The sequence below is a fragment of the Aphelocoma coerulescens genome, chromosome 2, assembly GCF_041296385.1.
Source record: "Aphelocoma coerulescens isolate FSJ_1873_10779 chromosome 2, UR_Acoe_1.0, whole genome shotgun sequence".
Classification (NCBI taxonomy): Eukaryota; Metazoa; Chordata; class Aves; order Passeriformes; family Corvidae; genus Aphelocoma; species Aphelocoma coerulescens.
In genome coordinates, this window is record NC_091015.1 from 147,996,830 (window position 1) to 148,010,875 (window position 14,046).

Consider the following 14,046-nt stretch of genomic DNA (forward strand, 5'->3'; position numbering starts at 1 on the left):
GGGACCACCTAACAAATTTTCACTACTGATGTGCCAGAAGACTTTTTTCAGCTGAAATTTTGTTTGTATATTTTTAAATTATGGTAGAGATAGAGATACCATGTTTAAATGAACATTTGTTAAATTGTTAAAGCATTGTTAATTGTTTAAGTATTGTTAAATCAAACTTGGTTTTAGTGCTGAAATGTTGATGTACCCTTAAGTATTCTGTATTTTTCATGCTATTGCCAAGAAGTAAATACAGCAGTATTTATCGTTCTTAGGGGTTAACATGATTTTTTTTTCATTTATATATGGCTATAATGTATTTCTTTGTTCTTACTCGCCTTGGCAGGAGGGTGAAATCACTGATTTCTTGCTGCTAATTAAAATGGAACATCATAAAGTGAAAGTATTCAGTATTCACCCTTCCAGTTCATTGTTAATTACTAATCAGAGAGAAAATACTTTTTCCTAATATAGATTTTTGCTTTTCCTTTTAAAAATAAAACATAGCCCTTTCTTTCTTCTTTCCACAAAACCATCCCCCAACCATCCACCCAACCATAAAAACTAGAAAATCGTGTTAACCCAAATAGATGTAATAAAACCTTAAAATTTGGAAATGAAGTGCTCAGATATTTAGCAAATAGTAGAGCTCAGTAAGGATTTGCCCTTCTATTTATACTCTATGGTACAGACTTTAATTATATGATCCCATAATAATCTTGTGTCTTGGGAAAGTTATTTCAGAACCTGTTAAGGGCTGATATTAGTGCTGATTAACTGTCCTCTCTTAACTTCAGGTGTGGGTAATCTTTTTCCAGAATAAAATTAGATACTAGTGGAATTAACAGGAATACTTGATTAGGTTTAATCAGGGATAGCTAGGAACCTTTAGTCAGTTTTTATATCTCTCAGATACATATTCAAATCTCTAAAAAGGACAGATGTCTAGTGCCAATGTAGTGTTGCAACTCATAGAGTCTGGAATGGAAGCCACAGAGACATTCTGATGGTTAGGAAAGCACAGATACTGTTGAGAGAAGTACATGCTGTTTATTTTAAGGGGTTTTATCTCATTCAGAACATAATTTCTTTAAATGAGGTACAGTTTTGCAAAATTAAAAGGAATTTTACTGTGTGTTTTACATAACCCTACCCTAGTTTGATGGGAGATAGAGAAAGATGGTTATAATGCAGTTGCAGAGGACCAGTATTAAGACTGGTCATGATTTTATCATACTCTATAAGCTATGATTTTGCAGGGTTTTTAAAATATATGGCATATGGGTATTTTGTTTTATAAAAATGATTGATGACATCTATAAAATATAGGATAGGACCTTACATTATCTTCAGCTTAGCTATGAACTTGATGACTTAGGCAAACACAGCAGTCCAAAAAATGGAAGTACGGAGCTTTGCACCCATCCCTTTTTTTTTGTGTGGATATTTCTATGTGTGATGTTAGAAACCTTCATACTTGCACAGTGTAATTTGCATTTTGTGTGCTTGACAGCAAAGTAAACAGAATAGGTCAGTTAACATTAGTAACAAGGCTTCCTTAGGATACTTTCTGAATCTGCTTCGGGGTTTTGATTTCAACTATGAATTTGTAAAAATACACCTTGGGGTTTTGATTGTGGATGCTTGGTTCACTTTCCTGAAAGGCAGCAGAATCCTCAGCCCTTGAAGAATATTAAAATATTTTATTTGCATTGGTGCAATTTCCGTAAAAAAAACTCGGAATAAACTTTACCTATAACCCAGAGTTTAAAGTGCTTGCTTAAAATGTTCTGATCTTTCAAGGGAAGTCATAGTTTATAATTTTCTCTCATATTGGCAAAAGGAGAAATTAAACAGCTTTATGAAATTTGAAGATCTTTCTGTCTAGGTCTGAGACTACAAAGGGGATAAAGGAAAATCACTGAGAAGTCATACAGTTCTGCTCATGACAGCCATTGTTAATTTACATTTCAGGGTACCAACATGCCAAAACCATTTAAATTCAATTCACTGAAAATGATTTTTTAAAGTCTTAGGCACATCTTCTAGACATTTGTTTCTATGAGAGAAGGTTGACTGTACAGATGATAAATCTGCTGAATATTTTAATTGGAATTTTCAATGTCATGATTTCAACTGGAATTTAAATGTCATGATTTTATCACAGAATCGTAGAGCAGAAATCTAAGCACAGATTAGTTTCCATTGCACTGGTTTGATTATAGCCTGAATTTATCTATTAACAATAACCTCCTAGAACAAGTAGTTTTAAAATTAATTTTACATGTTAGCTAAATCTGAAGTCAAGTAATTCAATGAGCTATTTAATTGCACATAAACTTATACAAGTAATGAGAGAAGTGGAAAGAATTCTGGGAACAGAGAACATGAAAAATCAATAAACAATTTAAATCGGAACCTTGAAAAACTGCACTATATTGCATCACATCAAAGCTGTTTAATCAATAACATTAAAATTAAATTTAAATTAAATTTAAATTAAAGCAGGTGTATGGTAAATCAGTTATTCAGTTTCAGACTCTTCAGAATTATTACTGTTGTTACCCTCATGAGCTTTGGCACTAAAGAAGGTTGTGGTTCTTTATTAATGACTTTAAAAATATATTTGTTTCTTATTATCAGTGGCACTTTCACTGTTGTTCTCAACTATTTCAGCATTCTCTAGTATTTAAATATGCTCTAGGCAACTGTAGATGCTAGTGGAAAATGTATTTCTTTTTGCATTCTAACTACTCTGAAATCCAGGTAAAAAAAGCCTATTATCTGGCAAATTGAGGATATTTTGCTTTGTTTCTTCTGCACTTTTTAAGGTACCAAGTATGTCCACTAGCTTATGATTTATATACAATTTTAAATATGCTGTTTGAGAATGGAGGCTTGGACTTTATTCCTAGAAAAACTAAAGCAAAGCCAAGCAGAAGATGTAAACTAATTATCTACCAATATGTCTGTTTTATCTTCTTTGGTTCTCATTGTCTGCTTTCCAGTGCTTAAAAATTTAGTAAGAAATTGGCAACAAAGAACATTAAGGGCTGCATGTGGGCATCATTACTTGCAGAAAGATCTCACTGGAGCAAGCTATAGATATAAATGAAAAATAGCACTACAATTTATTTAATCTTTGATTCACTGCCACAGACTGAGGGTTTGTATGTTATTGTGGAAGTCTTTCGTTTGATGTTCATCTTTTATTTGAACAGCTTGTAACAAATCATGCATGTTTTTGTCTTGCTTTTTTCCCCCCCTCTCATCCCTTGCCTATACAAATGCAGCAGGAGATGAAGAAAACAAGCGTACTGGAGTTCAGGAGGCAGAGGTCGAGGCAGGTCTGTCTGACCGCAGTGCCCATCTCCTTTAGATGTGTTCTCCCCTGAGTATATAGGGAAGCTTTACCAGCCAGCTTGTAAATAGATTAAGCATAAAGAATCCAGAGAATATTTGTATCATTTTATGAAAGAACAACACAAACAAATTAATTGTAGCATAGTTTATTTGCCAGTTGTGAATGCTTCAAATAATTCAATGTGGAAAAAGTACCCAACTATTTTACTCTTTTTATTCTTTTTTATGAAAATACTCTGTCACTATGTTCAAGTTACAGACTTAGCAGATCTGGGTGGATGCTTCTTAGATGTGGTACAGTCTACTTTGCATTAATAATTTTTACAAGTAAGGAAGTAAATTTTTTTGTGTCATGACACTTTTTTTTCCCCCCCCTTAGTTTGTGTAAGCAGACTGATGCTGGACAAAAATAGTAGACAACTGCATTACATGGAAATACTTTGAACATTTTGTATAATGTCCTTCATCCTGCTTGGAAGACAGTTCAGTTGGTAGTGTGATGACAACTGATAGCTCATGATCAAATCAAACAGTTGAAAATACTTTTTTCAACTGGAACACCATGTGATTAAAACATGAAACTTTAACTTCTAATTTCAAAAAACACCCAGTATGGGTTCAAAGATATGCAGAGATCTAAAGATTTTTTTCAATCATTTTTTTGTTCTTCAGCTTCTTTGTCAAAGGAAGAATCATAAATGCATAAATTTGCGTTTACATGCCTTGTTAATATGTTACATTCTGTTTCCATAATTAGTTGTTAATAATTGCCACAAGTGGTGGAAGTGTGGTGCAAAAAAATATAAAAGAGATGAGCTAATCAAGAAACACATTTAGTACTAGCTGGTAGGGAAAATTACTAGCATACAAATGCATGCCTAAAATGCTAAATGCTACTTAAAAGTGTAAGTGCCTGAATCCTGTGCCCTGAACTCTCTTCCCATTGTTATTTAAGAGAAGAAAATATGGATTACTATTTTCTTCTATGAAAAAAGGTCAGGAATAATGACTGTGACGGGACTCATTACTTGTTCAAAACACTGAAGTAGCTAGAGTAATTTCATGATTTCAGAGGTGGAAAGCAGGTTTACTTTTATTTAATTTTAGTTCTCACTTAGGCATCCAAAGTGTTCTTTAAGATCTTTGCCTTCCCATTTTTTATGATAGTACAGTTTACTTTTTTATTGCTTTTTTAATGGTTCTGTTGCTGTGGTGTTCAGTGGTGCATGTACTGTGTGCTCTTCCCTCTGCGTGTTTTGTGGTAACTCAAGCATAGTGCATGGAGTTTGGCTCACATAGCTGCAACATGTTTGTGTGTGCTTGTAGTTACATTGTTCATCATAGCAGCTGTTCCAGTTGTTAATCATCATTGTCTGTTTTTAATGTTGTAAAGATTGTGAGGAAAAACATCAAACCCCACCTGTTAATGGGCGAAAAGGCAAGTTGATTATGACATTGCTTATGAATTGTGGCTGCTTGAAAAATTTCATTTATTTTTTTGCTGCATGTGTGTGTATTGCTTAGTTCACTAGCTCAAAACTAGTAAGTTCACATATGTTCAGTTTCAGTGTGTTGTTTTACTTCTTGGATAGAATTATTTCAACTGTGGTTTAAAAATATTTCTTGTAATCAAAAGCTCCCCATTTTTACGTTTTTGCAGCTAACTGTATTACTGAGGATATAGTTTACACTAGGCAGATATTTGACCAGGTTGGCTATGGAGAGCTAAGGGGGTAGTTTCTGTATTTTTTCTCGTTTTGGAAATCCTGGTCTGTCTTGCCCTAGAAGGCCAAGTACAGTTTGCAGACACTTGCAAAATTGTCTGCATTGTCTTCCACTTTTTACCAGGTCTATATTATTTTACATTGCTTGGATACATATTTTTCAAGCTTGTCACATTTTAATGTGACTAGAAAAAATGGACCATTTTAATTATCATATACTTCTAGAGAAAGGCTTATGTTATTAGCCATCATTTCTGTTGTCTATTGTGTATTATGTTTGATGTTCTCCTCTCTTTCAAATGCTGTAGAAATGAGCTTAATTCAAAGCACTGAAATGTTAACATGGAGATTTAGGTTTCTTATCTAAAAAATAGAACAAGAAAGTTGCAATGAACAATCACAGCTTACTTTGAAGTTTTATTCGAGTTCATGCTTCCAAATTGCTTTGATAATTTTGAAGAAATATATTACTACTTTTCCATATGCTTCTAGGGCCATACTACATTTAGATTTTGTGTCATTGACGTCTTCTGCCAGTGAATGAAATATAAACTAGGTAGTTTCTTGGATTTATTAAAATTTGGGTATTCACTCTTACAGTTCCATCTCTTCCAGGAACCTACAAGGGGTGTAGACCCAGTTGCACTGTTAGGGACCATTCCTAGCTGTCTATTTCCTAGAGTAACTTAGAGGAGGGAACACAGATATCAGGAGAGCAGGGATTCTGTTTTGCCTATGCTAGTTCATTGTCTGGGAAGGAAGACCACACCATTTTTAATGTCTCTTGTTATCAAGTGTAGACAAGACCGAATGGTGTGCCTTTGCAGAGAAGGTGCCGTGTCACCAGACTGGCAGAGCAGTTCACGGGGTTACCTGGCTTGCTCTGGTGGCTGTGACAGCATAGTCCTGAATGAATTCAAATACTGGGAGTCTGCTGCTGTAACTGTAATGCATGCTACTTACCAGATGGTTCAGTGTCATGCTTTTAAGATCTAAATTCCAGTCGTAGTAAAATTGGAGGCTGACAAAATGATAAATAGTGATTTAGTCAGGCAAAAGTAGTTTTTGTTCTTGGTCTATCTTCCACTCCTTCAACAAAACCAGTATTTTATACACTTATAGAGCCTGAAAGATGTACATTGCACTATCAACTAAATACTACTGACTTGCATTTAAGATAGTTTGTTTCATACTTTTATTTAGTTCTCTAAGGAGTCCATTTTATATTTAGAAGTTTCTTCTGCAGGGCTCTTATTCTCCAAAAGAATGATCAGTGCCAAATATTCAATTTCAAATATTTATTACCAAAACTGTTATCTCTTTCCAATCTTCCTCAGGTCTTTTGCATTTCTGTTTCATGTATTTTGTATGACACCTTTTGATCATTTGAGTTTGTGAGAAAAGGATCCAGGTAAAATTCTGCCCTTTACTGTCTTAATTTAGGGTGCATATAAAATGATGTAGTTACCAAAGCAAAATTTTAAGTGTTTCATATTCCCTCACTCTTTGGAATATTTTATAGGATTACACCATATCTTTGTCTATATTAGGAATCAGGAGTGCTTTCCAGTTCTCATCTCCCAGACTGAGAAGTGTCTGGAGCGTATTGGTGTCTTGAGTTCACAGCAAGACAAGACCCAAGTCTCTGCTCTTTCTGTGCACTCTGATTTCCACATGCATGGGAGTCCCACTGCTCTGTGAGCAGTCTGGATGCCTGAAGGAATAGAACTGAAACTACACTGTATTCCAGATTATTCTAAACTGTTGCACAGTTTAGACACAGTCTGTCTAGAGTTTAGGTGACTGAAGGGCAAACTAGACAGAATAAAGGGATGCCAGTCAAAGAAGTGGTGACAGATGGACCTGCTTAACTGACTTGCAGAAGTAGTGTTCAAATACACTTTTTTGAAAAACCTGTCAGGCCAGAGGGCACTCTCATCCTGATAGCTGATCCAAGCAGTTTTTCCATCTAAGACCACTTGGATTTGTGGAAATGGGGCCTACGCTTTCCCTGAACTACTGAATATGACTGCTGTGAGTCTCCTAAGTGCTTTCTCTTCCTCTGGCTTACTGACTCTAGACTTCACTAAGAGACCACAACAGCTTCTGAATTTTGCATGAGAAATGATACTGGGTGCGTTTTATGTGTGCTGTGAAAATACTCAACATACTTGTATGTGTTAGGAGTACCTAGAGAAATACTGCATTTTAATTAAATTCTAGTTCAAGCAAAGTAAGGTTTAAATAAAGTATAGACCTGGTTAGATTGTGCTAGTTGTAGGCAGGCATATAAGTGCAATTTGCATGCTGGGAAAAGAGTGAAATTAAAAAAAACCCCACAACACAACAACATAAACCAGTAAAAGTAAAGTACCAATAAAATGCTCTAGACTGACGAACCTACATTCTGTTAAACTTCCTTATGATATCCTTATGATTTTACAAATTTAGCTCTAAAACTAACAGGGAGGTATTACAGATGAGAAAGAGTCTAGCTACAAACTTGTCCATAAAACCCTTCAAATTTTACTTATAAAAATTTTGAGTTTGCATCTTTCGAAACTACATCCCAGTACTGCATAGCATTTCTAAGACTGGTATGTGACAATGGGATGTCATTTTGTCTCCTAGTCAAACACAGTTTGTCTGGTTACTAATCTAACATTTCAGAGATAATGCAGAAGAATAAAATGGGCCTTTTGGTGCAGACAGTATTTGCATGTAAAGATGCATGTAAAATTTGTGTGTAAATTTGTGTGTAAATTTGAGCAATAAGAAAACTTTTAAATGATGAAGTAGTAGTACTTGACATTCAGAAAAACCTAGAGCTTTCTGAAGAAACAAATCTATATCTTTCATCTTTGTGTAAGCTGTTTATTTTATTTTCTTTATTGGTCGGTATTAGTGCTTAAAACTACTGACTTAGTTTCAGACCCCTTTTATGAACAGAATGATTTTTTTGACATTTTAGAATTGTACCATAAGCTTCAATCTTAGCTACATTTAAAAAGGGTAGAGTACCTGTGATTGTCTGCAGAGCTTTTTTTGTGTGTTTGTTTGTGAGAGATGTATAATCAAAGTAAAAAATTATCCTTCTGCTTAGAAAATGTTTGAAGACTTGCTATAAGATTGCAGATTTTTCAATAAATTTAAAAATAACATGGAAAAAATATCCCAAACGCTATATCAAGCTAAACCTTATCTTCTGCATTCTGCAGAGTGAATTTGTAGGCTGTTCACATTGCCTTGCAGAGTATTCCCTGAGACCCAGGGAATGGAAATGCAAACTGAGGAGACACTGTAGCAGAGAGGTGTAGAGCAGAAGCTTGTACTTTGCTCCACATTTATTTTGGACATTACTTGTAATTTTCCTTTTTTGAATTCACTGTTCATTAAATTCTGGAGATATTTTGATTTTTCATGTGTTTACCTATTGCAGCAGTATGAGGATAGCCTACCAGCTCTGACTGAAAATCCATCTAGTCTATTGTCTGGTCTTCAGTAGAGCAGGCATGGATGCTGGGAGAAAGGGATATAAGCAGGACAAGAGTGTAGTAAAGCTTATCCAGGATACTGGCTGCCCAGTCTCCTCTGACTTGTGCCTCAGGAATCTACATAAACAGCAATGGTGTCTTTGCATGTTGTCTTCGTCTCCCTCATAGGTTCTCTGCACTGTTTCTTCCCCCTTAAATCAGTCCTTCCAAAATCGCCCCGAAGTGCTTGTCCAAACAAGTGACTTGGGGGAGCGGTTCCTCCCAGATGTTCCAAAGAAACCGATGGATAGCGAGCCTGCCCTAACCAGTCTGGCGTGGTGCAGGTGTATAACCAGAAGAGGGAGCAAAGCTGCCATATTTTAAAAACATGAAAAAGGATGTGAAACAAACAAACAAATCCTCCCATGCCCCAAATGGTACAGGAAAAAAAAGCCTTGATAGTGGCTTACAAATAATATCTTTACTTTGTGTTCTTTAAATATACTTTACTAAATATTAATGTACATATATTTAATGTAACATTAACTGTCTTTTCTCAGCTATTTGGAGTATTACATTTTTTTCTGGTGTTCCTTCATGTTTTACAACTCTATTATATTTATAAAAGTAGCAACATGGTACTCTGATTTTTAGCTGACTTTTAGCTAAAGGTAGGGTATGACTTTACTGATTGTAATTTCAACAAGTGCTCTCTGGGACCTTGCTGGAGTATATCTACAATTTTTCATAAAAATAAGCAATAGAAAGTTACAATAAGTTTATTCTCCATATAGAAGAATTCATTAGTTAGAAATTTTAAATATAAATTATAATTAAATATGAAACATGAATTTGCAGGTAGAGGATATGATGGGAAGAAACTGCTACTGGTCTAAACTTAAGTGATTTACAGCTACAAATAATTAATGTAGCCTTGGAGTCAACTTGAAGAAAACACTCTTGGAGTAAGGAATAACCTGCAGTGCACTACCAAATTTTTAATACTAATAACAATAATATGAAATGTAGATACGTTGCAGTACTTTTTATTGCTTACCTGATGACTTATATTGAAGTTCTTTTAATGTATTCCAACTGCAGCCCCAGGTAATGAAGCTCAGGGTTTGGGGTTTGGGGTTTTTTTCTTGTTTTTTCTTTTTTTTTTTTTTGCAGAATGTGTATGTAGAGCAGTAAGAAAGATGAGATCAAAACAATAAAGATATGTTAGAAATTTTATTGGAACACTGTATTCATTAAAAACCATGATATAAGCCACTTATGAACAATTTATTTATTTTTAAATTTTATAACATTTCTTAGCATTCATTTGTTGATTTGGAACTAATTTGCAAACTATTTTAATGTGAAGGGTGTGTGTACATATGTGTGTGTGTGTCCCTGCCTTTATATTGTCCACACTTCGTCAGTACTCAGGGCAATGTACTAAGAACCATTTAAGATTTTGAAGGAAATACAGATCATCAGGTCTCAGGTAAATGCCTTGATCTCTAAGATACATTAGAGATATTCTGTAAAATATTCATTCAGTGTATGGAGAAAAAAAATGTAGATCAACTCTTATGTTGACAAAAGAGGAAGCTAAAAGATTATGTCCTCAGGTTGGCTGTGGAATGCTACCTGGGGAGGCAGGAGGTCTTGCTCTGTACTTGTCAGAAAAAGATTATGTGTGTTCCTACTTGTTTTTGTTCCTGTTAAATCATGGTAGGGAAGCATCAACACTCCTTTAATGAGGCACCTGAAGGTTTCTCTGGTGTAGGAACATCAGCACTCTGGCATAAAATCTTGATTGCTGACTTTGTGTCACTTCGAGTTGGCCTTTATGCCATTAGCAGCCTGCTGGTGATGCAAGGTGGGACTGGATTCATTCCAGGTACAATTTTGTACATCTGGGATGATTCATACATCATGGTTTGAAGCCATTTGCTTTCCCTTAGTGGAGGTTTGACATGCTGAGAATACTTCTCTCTGTGTGAGCTCTGGAGGCTGATGTCTCTTTAATTTTCTTAGGGACTTTGTTTTGTAAAAAGTAAAACTTGTATGCCGTGAATTTAGTCTTCATTAATTCTTTTTCTTGTATTCTTAATGCATGAGTTGAGACCTTGAGTATCTGATTCAAAACAGTTTCTCAGTTTTTGACAGTTTATCCCACAGTTTTAATGACTTCTTTTTGTGATGCATTGGTTTAAGAAGCACTAGCCGAATCCATTTTTGACTTATTTTTACAGTAGTTGTCACCATATAATATTAATAACATAGTTTCTTTCTGAGCATTCATCATCTAAAACTAAAAATAGAAAGAAGTTCTGAGTACTTTTCATTTGCAGAAAAAAGATGACTAAATTATGTCCTAATGGAAAAGTGAAGACTTTATGATAACCTAATCAAAAGTCTAAAACTAGAAAGGCACTGATAAAAATTGGTTCCCAGAAATTTTAGGTGCTGAAAAGAAGATAAAAGCTGAAGTAGATTAAAAAAAAAAAAAAAATACAAATTCCAGTAAAAGAGAAAAAAAATAAAAGTGTTTCAAGTAAAGGGTAGTTGTGAGAAGAACTATTACTGGTTATAGTATTGAGAAAAGAAGGGAGGAGGGAAGTATTTGCATACAAAAATTCCTCATCATTAGTATCTGGTATTTTGCTGCATCGTCTTGTATTTCTGCAGTTTGCTGTATCATTTCCAATTCAGCTGCAACATTCCTGGTGCTAAGTTGGCATGGTTAGAAATTCAGAAAAGCTATATATGTGCAACTGTTCTTCTCATACATTATTTCCACATTTTTAATATATTTCATATTAAATACTCTAAACAAAAGTGTAAGAAATGCTGAGGTTGTACTTGACACAGGGTGGACTGGAGCACACCCCCCACACCCTCCCCAGGCAGCACAGGTGAGCGTCATTCTCACGAGGGAAGGGCACAACACCGAGTGCCACCACAGCTTCATTACTCACTGTGGTGGGCAGTGCCCAGGGGTAGGTGCAACAACGCAATCTAAAGAAACAACTGCATCTAAAGATTGTACATTTCATACTAATGGGAAAAATCTGCATTGGGGCACCTGGCAAATCCTTCTAGCCCTAAAGGTGCATCAGCTGCTAAAAATGTTCTCACTCAAGAATCCCAGATTTTATGTAATCTGTATAAGGTCTTTTTGTATAAATATTTAATAATTTTACATCTTTCATAAGTCAAAGCTGATTATCACAACAGAAGACAGGATGAAGTTCACTTTACGGGAAGTGCGAGTGATAATAGGAGAATGATGAATTAGAAAACTAAATGGTTTCTTTCCAAATATTTTTGACCAAAGTTGGCTTTGGTTAAAACAATGAGGGAATAGATGGTGGCCCTTTGCCTTGGGGAAAAGAAGAGATTTTAGAGATTACATTGTGTAAAGTACATTATAGTAACTAAAGTTATTTGTCTAACCAGAGAGTGTACGGGCAACACTGACATTTTGGCACTTTGACTAATCATCAGTATCTCATGCTAGCTCCCAAACAGAAAGCTCTCTTTAAGCTCTCCTTAAAACATATTTTCTTATCTTTGTAAAACACAGAGATGGAAATAAAATTAGAAAATGGTGAAGAAAAGGTCAAATGTTTGGTTAAATCCAATGGATATATCTTATTTTTCTTTTTCAGTTGGAACAATAACCATTACCAGTAAAACTCTTGCAATGTTCTAGAAGTCAAGAAAGCTGTTCACTTGATCTGGAGTACTCCCAAACCCCATATACTCAATCTAAACGTTGTACTTAACTGCTGATAAAATTATATAATCATTTGAATTTAATGCTGATATGCCATAAGTATAACTGAAGCTATAGAAAAGAGGTCATTAGAACCTTTTCTGAAAGTGTTTGCATGCTCATGCTATCACTTTCCTCAAAAACATTGAGTAGCCTGTCTTGCTTTTTATAATGTTTGTTTTTCTTTTTAAGGTTAACATGCAGCAAAACTATTTATTCAAAGAATTATATTTTTACTTGATTTTTATTTCCTCACTCTTGTCGATTCAAGTGTTATTACAGAGTGTTATGGAGAGCGTTAGCTGTTTTCTAGATACTGAGCTCTCAAAGAATTATCAAGGCTTAGTAAGTTCCCTTTGATAGGGAGCTTTGTTATAATAAATGTTTTTGGTCACTGAGCCAACTACAGTTTTTAGGTTCAGAACTGAATCAGGAGTTCTGAAAAGGATTCTGACCTAGAGTCAGAAAGAGAGTCTTCTAAAATTTACATAAAACTGGCATGGAAATCACTGGGCTTTCTGATATCCTTCAATATTTAGATTATTTGTTCTACATCATGAAAAATTCCTGTGTTTTAGCTTACTGTATGCCTACTTTTTATCTTATTCTAAGTATAATCTCCACTATATGGCCTAAATTACTGTTAATGATATTTTTTTCATAGCAGTGACTACTCCTTAAATTCAAAAGTAGTTTTACTAAGGCCATTGAATTTCTTTACTTGCTATTTAAGAAGACACTTCTGGGCTTACTTGAGAAAAAGAAAGGATAAATGACATCAGTAGATATTTTATTGAGGACTGTGTATATTCATAGGGAAAAAGAAAGTATCACGTTTTTGCTGGGAAGAATCATAATGGGATTTTATTTCCACGGTTTGGTAACAGAATGTTGGGTTTGAAATTTCTCATTTATTAGTTACTACACATGGTACTTCAAAGACAAGACAGTATGTTTCAGCATGCATATCTGTGGTGTCATGAAATCATTATGGTGACAATTTTACTTCAAAACTACATTTCCATCAGTTTCAAAAATCAAAGCAGACATTTATAGGACAGCATCCTGTCATGGACCAGCAACAGCCACAGAGAAGAAGGCTGCAGGTGGATAACACTTTCACATGTTTACATTTTGAACGTTAGATATCCATTAGTCTTCTTTAACAAGGATAATAATAAATAGTAATAAAAATAAATAAATAAATAAATATTGAAAATAAATATTAAAAATAAAAAATAAATAGTAATAAATAATAATAAAAAGTAATAGGATAAAATCCTTTTATATCTATTTATTTTGAACTGGTAAGATTAGAAATGTTTTCCACATCTTTCATACTATTCTCCATCACTGGTTATTTCTGTGCCCATAAAAGTGATAACATCTGTGGGCAATGGTTTGAGGAACTTCTCACTTCATGGGATCAGCAAAATAAGCAGATTCTTAACAGCCCAAAGCAAAAATGGAGTTTAGAGTATTGAATCTGTCCTGTTAATTGGTGTAGATTTGGTTTTAGCATGAGATTCCGAAGGGTTTAAAGCTGATAATATTTATGCTAACTACCTAGTTTGTCAGAAGATAGACAATTAAAGTGTAAAAAAAGAAAAAATTGACAGTCTCAGAACCACTAGCATCTTGCAAGTCTAGAGAATGTAGTTCTGGGGAGCAGTGTACATGCTTCTATCTATAGCTCTTTTCCTGAGCAGTTAAATCAGAAATGCCA

General features: G+C 34.6%; 1 protein-coding gene across 41 annotated transcripts in view; it reads left to right on the forward strand.

Moving 5' to 3' along the window:
* Positions 1 to 14,046, forward strand: part of RIMS2 (regulating synaptic membrane exocytosis 2) — a 455,072-nt gene that overhangs the window by 324,933 nt on the left and 116,093 nt on the right. Inside the window, exons 29-30 of one of the 41 annotated variants that reach the window (XM_069005288.1) lie at positions 3,282 to 3,335; positions 4,745 to 4,789. The exons of the other annotated variants lie outside the window; for them this stretch is intronic. Of the exons in view, the coding sequence (XP_068861389.1) occupies positions 3,282 to 3,335; positions 4,745 to 4,789 (99 nt within the window). The remainder of the gene's footprint in view (positions 1 to 3,281; positions 3,336 to 4,744; positions 4,790 to 14,046) is intronic. 41 annotated transcript variants of the gene reach the window in all.